Genomic DNA, 9,915 nt, shown 5'->3' on the forward strand with positions numbered 1-9,915 from the left:
TAAAGGGATAATTGTATCGAAATAGTAATATTTAAGGTCGAAATTTGATAAAAGATGATAAACCGCGGATTAATAAATTCATTAAAATGTGTATAGCTAGTTAGACAAGAAACGCATGGTGTTGTAGTAGACCACCGGTCATTTTAACGGCGTGTGTGAGTAGTGGTCTATTAAATTCAGTAAAAAATTGTGAAAAAGTCGTGTATTATTAACTTATTTTAAATAAAAATGGATGGCGTAAAGGTAGAATCAGTAGGTAAGTAAATATTACATTTTTTAAATTATGAAAAATATGTTTTTCAATGTTATAATAATGAAGTAATGACACCCATTGTTTTGTTGTCTGTGTGCACGATGGATGTGTGGTGTGTGTTGTTAATGTGAGCTATTGTGGTGAAAGAAAGAAAGAAAGAAAGAAAGCGGGATTTTCATCACATTTTTGTTGTCTGTCTGTAGGCCTACATCGATGACTTAAAAGAATGTTGTTTTCTTTACAATTTATTCCCTTTAAAGCTAGCTAGCTAGTGCCACAGTTTATGCTAGTAGGTTCTATTCTAGTCGCAGTAGGCCTAGATTAAGTAGAGGAGTTGGCCGAGGCTGGCTCGGTAGAGATACAGTGGGTATTGGCCGCGCCGTCATTCACTTCGGCCGCCGTAAAAAATATCCCTCTAGTCTATGTGGGATCTATAAATGTACTACCACATCATATACTGTAGTATAACCAATTGTTATAATTTGATTTCAGATGGCGATGGTGAACAACAGAGTATCATCAGGACATCATCGTCAACAGAGTTGATTGAAGTAAATTCAACAAAACCAATACGGTTAGAAGCTAAGGTCCGCATACCTGTAAAAGAGCACCCAAAGGTATGCTAATCGGTTAACTGTATATTTCTTTTAACTCTTCTTTACATGGTATCTAGACAGAGTTTTTTTAAAAAGTCAAATTGTTGATTGATTGTTGAATATGTTGGGAGAATGTACCAGTTGTGGCTTGGTGGTTATGATGCTTGGCTACCAATCCAAGGCTCCTGGGTTCAAGTCCCGTCACATGTCGGGATTTTTTCTAAGGACAAAATTACAACTCCACTCCCAAAGACTTGTAATAAGACTTTGTTTATGTAGAGCATCTTGTGTATATGTTTGTCTTGTGAACCTCTGAGGGTCCCTAATGATCAGCAATTGCTGGTTGGATCACCCTCATGAAATATGGTACAAACAAAAAAAAACAATGTAAAGCTCTGTCTACAATATCAAACTTTTATGTGACAAAAAATGTGCCCATATTTGAGCACATCACACTTTTTTGTCAAATTAGTTTGATAGTGTGGACAAGGCTTTAGGTGCAACTTTATTGTATGTAATTTTATGAACATTTTACAAGTTTACAATTTACTTTTAGTTCAACTTTATTGGTAAATTACTTGGACCAAGAGGTAATTCATTGAAGAGAATGCAAGAAGAGACAAAAACAAGGATTTCCATATTAGGGAAAGGGTCAATGAGAGATAAACAGAAGGTAAGAAGGCCTCTTGTAAACTTAATCTTGTGTGATAAAATGGTGGCGTTTTTATTTTTCACTTTCTGTTTTGTGATTTAATATTGTAGAATAATGATGTTCACAATTGACTTTGCTGTGTTTAATAATTGCCAATGTATACCAGAATGTTGCATAAAAGAAGACAGCAGCAATTCTCAGCCTTTTTTGCTGTCATGCCATACTTGTAGCCATATTTCCTTTTGACACATTGATTACCAACATGTACACGGAAATTATTTTAGTGAAGCTGTAGCTTGGTAGTTAATGTGCTTGCCTTCCAATCCCAAGGTCTAGGGTTCAATCCTGGCCTAGTGCCAGGGTTGTAACTCTCTTTTAACTCCACTCCCTAAGCCTCAAGTACGATAAATTGTTGAGTTAATCGCTGTTGGATGCTGGATGAAATTGATAAAAATAAAAATAATTTTTGTTTTGTTTTGTTTTTTTTTAAATAGGAAGAAGCATTACGTAATGAAGGAAACCCAAAATTTTCACATTTAAATGATGAATTACATATTCACATAGAGGCATACGCACAGGTTGTTGAGGCTTATCAGAGGCTGGCTACCGCTCTTGCTGAAGTCCAGTACCACCTTGTTCCTGTAAGTTTTAGCATTTTTATTCTATCATACAATTGTATGATAATAATATCAAACATTATAAGCGTCTTTACCATGAACATGAAAAGACTAACTTTTGAAATAGGTGAGTTTTCAGGACAAATTTGATTGCATGATTATCAAACCAAATTGTTGGAACACATTTTTTGATACTTTGTATTTTGTCAGGATAACAATGATGAAATCCGAATAAACCAGATCCAAGAAATGGCGATGTTAAAGGGTTCATTTGCAGAACCAATCGTAGGAAGAGGAGGCAGGCGAGGTGGGCCACCGCTTCGAGGTGCTCCACCACCAAGGGGGGGAAGAGGTATCCCAAGAGGAGGACCATCATTAAGAGGAGGACCAGGTAGAGGAGGACCACCTAGGGCAGGATTGAGAGGTGCAGCACCACCTGGTAGGGGACCATTGAGGGGAGGGCCATCAAGAGGAGGAGCTCCACGGGGTGGGTATGGCGGCCATGTTGGCTATCAGGGATCTAATGACTATGTGAGTACCCATTTGACAATTTGCTATTTAAATTGGTTTACAACTTTCTTAATTTAATTTATCAACTTTTATTACAATAATTTTGGATTAATATTTGTTCTTGTTTTATTTTCAATGGACATAATTTAGTATGAATATGGCCAGCAGTATGACCAGTCATATGATGACGGATATAACACACAAGGGTGAGTAAACTAAGTGTACTTCCCCCCTCCACTACCACTGATTAATATAAGCGTACTTCCCCCTCCACTACCACTGCTTTCATGGGTCCCAAAAATAAAATAATTATAAAAAAAACCTGAAGATAAAAATATAATTTTGATCTTATAATAATGCTTAAATAACTTAATACAGTATTTGTAAATCGCGGGATAAGATCTATTAGACATAAATATTTTAAATGGTATGCATCTGTGTAATGTATAAATTAGCTATATTTAAAGAATATTAATAATAATAATAATAATAATGTATCTGCAAAGTTTTTACACTAATTACAAACAATGATGTCATCAGTTACATCACATTTCATACAATTTTACACAAAAATAGAATTCATTGGTGCATCTAAATGGTTAAGTCATCACTGATCAACACCGAAAGTATCATAAACTTGCAGTTTTCTGGTACAATAACACTGAAAAGTCTATTTTATACATGCTACAATAACACTGGACTATATAAAATATACTAGTCAATAAATAAAAATACATAATTAAAATAAGTAAAAATTGTAATTTTTTTACAAAAGATTAAAATAAATCTATAAATTTAATATCCTAAACTAATACTTAAAATAAATGTTAATTAATGTTGTTGTCTTCCTTGTAGCAATGATGGTTACGGTTACGAGGACTACACGGGCAGTGCTATACAAAGCAGTGGTGATGGCTATGGTAAACACACCTACCCTTAATAATAATAAAACAACTAAACATGATTTAAAAGAAACAAGCTAGTTTTAGTATTAAACTAAACAAGCTAGTTTTAGTATTAAACTAAACATCATTTAAAAGAAACAAGCTAGTTTTATTATTTAATATTAAATTAATACATTGAAATAACATTTCACAAATAAACTAAACAAGTAAATGTGTATATTATTAATCATACCATACATAAAAACCCAATAGATGACATGTTTTAATGATTGACTAGCCTCAGCAATATGGAACATACTATGGTGTAAAACAAAATGTTTTTTTAATTTTATTAATGAAATGTTTTTATTATAATTTGGCCATGACATTTATGTGTTGTTTGTTTTTATCTTGTAGGTGGCGATGACACTTGGAGCCAATCCATGTTGCATACAAAGGCTCCAACCACCCAAAAGACGAACGCCAGGGCTCACCCGTACACTAGGTAGGCTGCTTGCATCCGACTTGGCTCAGGGTTGTTAAAACCCACATAAACATGCATTTCTCTCGCATGACTACTGTTTATTATTTGAATTTTCATACATTGTCCATTGTTCAGTACATCTGTCCCTTAAATTTTTTTGTTATCAAATTTTAAAAAATCTTAAAATATGTTTAAAAAAAATAAATAAAAGCCTAAAGTTTCAGATAATGTTCGTATCAAATGGGGTTTGGATTGATTGGAGCAACTAAATAAAATAATTGTTAAAAAATATTAAAAACGAGTAAAAAAAACATTAATAGATTGGTATTGTCTTGTGATAGATAAGCACATTAATTAGTTAAGTTAAAAATGTCAGATGTTAACTTAAATAGATCATTAATTAGATAAGTCATTAATTATGTAAGTTTAATTAATCATTAATGTAAGGCTCTATAATCATTAATTATGTAAAATGTTAAATGTAATTGTAAGTTTGTGTTAGTGAAAGTGATCTTGTAATAAAGTAGGTAAATAGACATAAACATGTTAAATGTAATTGTTGCTCATAATATTGTTGACTATAATAATAATATACAGATAATATATAATCTGCGTATCCCTATAAAATATAAACGTCCTTTAATTAATAATATGTGGTACTTTATTAATCAGAATGAAATCAAGAAATATGTGCTTCAATAACAACTTAAAAGATTATGAATATAAAACCATTCCCCTGAACAGCTTAAATGTTATTATAGAAATGATTATTATTTAATTGAATGTTGGGAAATGTAACATTTAAAATCATGTATACTTATTAAGAATATTTTTATCTAAAAAATAATAATACCAACATAAGCCTTGAAAGGTGTAATACAATCATCTTTTTTTTTAAATTAGAAAATAATTTTTTGTTAACTGAGTGAAATAATTTGAAAATACAAAAGTCGGAGAAACAAATGTCAAAGAAACTAGAATTTAACATCATTCTAGATAATAAAAGCGCAGTTTTACAGACAATTGAAGTTTACTAGAAATACAACATTAGTGATATATATACTTATTGTCTACTTTTAAATTGCCTGATTACTTGAAACATGTTTGCATGAAAATGTATTGCATTGAAGGTGTATATATACGCTAATTAGTAATCCTCAATAGGTGAGTAAGAATCAGGATAAATAGAGTAAAACACCTTTATGCTAATGAGGAAAAGGTCAAATACAGGTGCCACTATCTAATATGCTCTTGACTTGTCATTATGCTAATTAGTAAGTTGACATTACTAGTGTCAGCAATTTGTATTTTGAAGGCAGTATGTTCAGGTTTTAACTTTTGATGGATTGTAATAAAGGTTTTACGCCAAATTTATGCATTTAATTCTTTCCTACAAAGTTTAAAACATTCTCAATGGACCAGGTTCGATGGAATTAAGAGAAATCACATTGGTTGTTTCACCTGGTGCGAATCACCTGATAAATTTAAATTTAATTTATTATTTTAGCTGAAACGTAATTACTTTATATTCTCTTGGATTTCTTCTAAATAATTTAATAATAATATCCTGGATTTATATAGCGCCTAATGTTGTGAAACCTCTAAGCGCTGTACATAAACTAATACGATAAAAGGGATTCCAACCATGCCAAAAAAAAACAAAACAACAAACAAAACTTCGTCGCTAACCAGGGATCGGTCTAATTGTACCCCGGTCAGCATCAGTTGTGTTTCGGTCATCCCAGCGCCTAACTAGAACTAAAACAATACCAGTTGTTCATATAGCAGTGTTTCTAATATAAATATTTAAAATATAAAAATAATACTGAATACTGAGGAAGGGCTAGTATTACCCAAAAGGTCTGCAATTTCTTTCTGGCTGTTTTACTTTATAGTTTTAATTTAGCCTATTTACCAACATTTTTTCCAGCAATTTTCCTTTGTTTTTTTTTAAATATTAAAATATTAAATTAGTGTAATTGTAGGAAGGCATCTCTTCATCTTCCAAAATAAAATGTGCTAACAATTTGCTAACATTATTAAAAGAAATGATGATAAACAATTACTAACAAATCATAATGATATTTTTAAAAAAAGTAACCCATTGTAGTTTTGAGAACAGAAGACTGGATTCCATTACATTCTAAGCATACAGTATTTCATTTAAATACAATCATTTTTTATATGTAACATTTCCTGCCGATGGGTAATAGCTGTGATGTGTAACCATGTAACTCAATTATTGTTGAAATTACAGAAATACAACTGATTTATGATTCAAGTGACTGCTGCTGAATAACATAATTGCTTCTCTATAGGATAAAAACTAAATCATACTCAAATTAAAAAACTAAATTTTTAAGAAAAAGTACAGAGTATTTAAAAAGGAATGTTCAATCTCATAATGCATAATAATGAATCTAATTTTTGATGCAGTTAAAAGGTTTGTTTAAAACTAAAATAATTTCACACTTCACCTGATTAAAATAATATAATAAATAACATTGTAAATGTTACATGAACTGTATCGTAAGCTAAACAAGACTGAATTGGTAACGATGCACTTTCTGACTATAAAAAAATACATTGCAGTTTTGATGATGCTCTTTTTACATTATTTACTGAAGAGCTTTTAAATCTTTTTTTTCATAAAGACGGTTAATGTTCCAGTTATAACCAATGTTTATGGATACACTATCAAACTTTATGTGACAAAAAATGTGATGTGCCCATGGGCATGATGATGTAGCACTACCATATTTGTGCATATCACTACCATATTTGTGCATATCACTACCATATTTGTGCATATCACTACTATATTTGTGCATATCACTTCCATATTTGTGCATATCACTACCATATATGGGCACATCACTTCCATATTTGTGTAGTTTCCTCCTTGAACCACAACCAAGATTGATATTCAGAAGCTAAATAATATTTTTAGTAAATAAAAATAACTTATAATAAATGCCTGGTAATGGTACTCTGAGAAGACAAATGATGAACATGCAGTTATTTAATGTTTCGCAATTATCAGTTGAGAACGCTAATAATATTCTTTTAATATTTGCTGCTTGTGCTTGTAATATCACATTTTAATACCCCTGCACTGAAAATTAAATTAAAGTTGGATTGTATAAGATCGGTGTGCTACAATATAATTTACTCTATTTTGGAAATTTAGACCCTTATTTCTTATTCCAGCCGTACCTCAAAACATGATTCTGAACCGACATAGGTTTATAAACATCTGTAAATATAACATTCCACTTTTTACAGAAACATGTAAAATAAAAGTACAGAGCCGTAGCATTTCAACCTTTTTTTTTAAAAAAAAAGCAGAGATATTATGCTACCCCAAATTTTATTTATTTTTTTCTTACAACATTAATAATATCAACATTATCAAGTAATGATTTCCTATAGTAAAAGACATTAATAAATGATTGATAGTATCATTTCATATTAATAATTAATGGTAATTGATAAATAATTTAATAATTTGTGGTTAATAATTGTATGCATTAATATTGATACTGTAATTCACTGCTGTACCAAAAAACAGCAAGATTTATAGAAAACACCTTTGGATGATCAAGTTCTACATGTTTAAATAAACTATTTATTTTTATTATATTTCTCCATTAAACACACATATTCTTGGTTTAAAATAACACTTAACTAAAGGTCAGAGTTCGGCCATAGAGTGAGGCAATAGCAGATAATAATCTTATATGCATTCATTTTGATTACATTTTCAGTGAAGGATTTTGGAAATGATGTCCTAAATAGCAGGTAATAACAACTTCTTATATCTATAATGTTGTCATGATGGTGTAGACGTGTTAATGATATTAAAGGCCAGGTGTGGTCATGGTGGTGTAGACATGTTAATGATATTAAAGGCCAGGTGAAGGCAAAACATTTCTATTGATCATATATTCCAATATTTATCAATCTATAGTTTCCCCTATGTTTCATAATTTTTGGGTTTTATTTTTGTTACACGATCAGTGGGGGATAGTTCAAATTACACAGTAAAATCTCTCTTTTGTACACAAATCCTGTAAATAGAGAGGCATTTTAAAAAACCTATGAAAACTAAACGGCGTGGTAAAAAATCATCAAAATGAATAAAAAAAAAACATACAGTAGGCCTAATACTGTACAAACATGAATATTAGAATTTTAGAAACTGCAGATCGATATTAAAGGTGACCAGAACAAATAATGATTTTCCTTATAAAAGAGACCAAATAAATGGTTAAATCAAAATCCTATTGTCTTTTTGAAAATGGGCTCTCAATTGATGTTCTTTTACCGTTTTTTCAGGTTAATATAAATGTATTTTATTGTTCATTCTAGGTGATGTTGGTCTTTTGTGTGGAGTGTGGTGCTATGGCTAAGGAAATGATTCAACTCTGCAAAAATAATTTTTATATAATGTAAATAGTAAAGACAATTGAAACTGTGATACAAAATGTGGTAAAGGATAACCTGTGTTTATATTACATTAAAGTAGAAAGAGTTATGGTTATAACCAAAATATTAATTTACTAATACAGTATTTACAAAGCAAACTGATTTAATAATGAAATATAGGAGAAGAATGTTGCCTTTCTGTGTAAGGTAAACCGCAACGTTTTCCACTAGTTAATTGATCGTTTTATTTTAAAAGCAGGCGAGTTGTTATGCATTTTTCTGTTGAAAAAAAACTTTCATATTCTTTCATGATTTGCAGATTTCTTGTTAGTTTAATATCCTCCTCATTACGTTTGTGTTTTATTTTGTTATTTTTCTGTAAAGTGGAATTAGTATAAATGTAGATGACTGATCTTTCCAGTATTTTGTGTTTTTTCCAAATGTTACACCAACCTTGAAATGTGTTCTGTTTCCTTTTGTATGTATGTCCAGTCTGTGAATGTTCTTTTGTAAAAAAAAAGAAAAATAAAAAAAAACATTGTGTACAAAATGATTTTGTGTTTATTGGATTTCATTTTGTTATTCACCCAGCAGAAGAAAAATGCAATTGTATGTAACTGTAGGCTCTGTCTACAATATCAAACTTTATGTGACAAAAAATGTGATGTGCCCATATATGGACATGATTATCATATCGATATCATATTTGTGCACATCACACCTTTTTTGATAGAGCTTTACAGCAGATTTGTTCAAAAGATAATCTTATTGTTGAATAGTTTGACCCGGAATAAAATTATAGTAAATCGGTTTTGGCATCACTGGAATTTGTTGCTGATCAACATATCCATGGATTAAAGAATAATCCATGACATATATCCAAAATCCGTCTTGGTCAATTTTGAGAATGAATGGTTTGAATTATTTTTAAAGATGTATTGTCCCCCAAAAACATGAAAAATGAAGATTAATTAAATAAGACTTTGAATATGTTATTTTGAAAAAAAAACAAAAAAAATTGTTTTCACTTGTAAAATGTCAAAATAAATGGTTAAATTCAACCAAAAATCCATTGGCTGGCAGCCAATTTGACCATTTTTTCAGGTAAATACATTTTTTTTCGATCCAATTTTTGGTCAAAGTGGATAACTATTATTTTACATTAAAATAGAACATTCAACAACAAAATTTGCAGAAAGTAAAGATGTAGCACGCCACCTGGCGATTGGGTTAAAAAATGTCATTCATTTGATGTGCAGTGATGTGTGACAAAACAACGGCGGTGTTGTTGACAGTTTTCGTATAAAAAGCAAAGATCTTTGATAAAAAGGTAGCTTTTCTTGAGGTTTGTTTGTTTATTTATGCATTTTGCAAATGATACTTAGTTTATTATGTAAATAGGAACCACTGAAAAGAGATTTTATTATGTATATATGCCAGTTAAAGTGCAGGATCTGCACTCTAGCATCACAGTTAGTCCACCACTCTTCT

At 30.6% G+C, this 9,915-nt stretch overlaps 1 protein-coding gene across 3 annotated transcripts; it reads left to right on the forward strand.

Moving 5' to 3' along the window:
• Positions 1-99: 99 nt before the first annotated feature.
• On the forward strand, positions 100-8,975 carry LOC144853636 (KH domain-containing, RNA-binding, signal transduction-associated protein 2-like). 3 transcript variants are annotated; one of them, XM_078711373.1, is made up of 10 exons: positions 100-256; positions 746-870; positions 1,406-1,522; positions 1,996-2,142; positions 2,329-2,649; positions 2,779-2,834; positions 3,484-3,548; positions 3,930-4,017; positions 7,764-7,797; positions 8,368-8,975. In XM_078711373.1, exons 1-9 carry the CDS (start codon positions 229-231, stop codon positions 7,780-7,782), a joined length of 966 nt encoding a protein of 321 aa, XP_078567499.1. In that variant the 5' UTR covers positions 100-228; the 3' UTR covers positions 7,783-7,797; positions 8,368-8,975. The 3 variants fall into 3 exon arrangements, 2 of the variants coding, with proteins under 2 accessions (XP_078567499.1, XP_078567500.1); XR_013614402.1 differs by lacking the exon at positions 3,484-3,548; XM_078711374.1 differs by lacking the exons at positions 3,484-3,548; positions 7,764-7,797; positions 8,368-8,975 and having other exon boundaries at positions 3,930-5,366.
• The last annotated feature ends 940 nt before the right edge of the window (positions 8,976-9,915 follow it).

This window comes from Antedon bifida, chromosome 10 (assembly GCF_963402885.1).
Source record: "Antedon bifida chromosome 10, ecAntBifi1.1, whole genome shotgun sequence".
NCBI classification, from domain to species: domain Eukaryota; kingdom Metazoa; phylum Echinodermata; class Crinoidea; order Comatulida; family Antedonidae; genus Antedon; species Antedon bifida.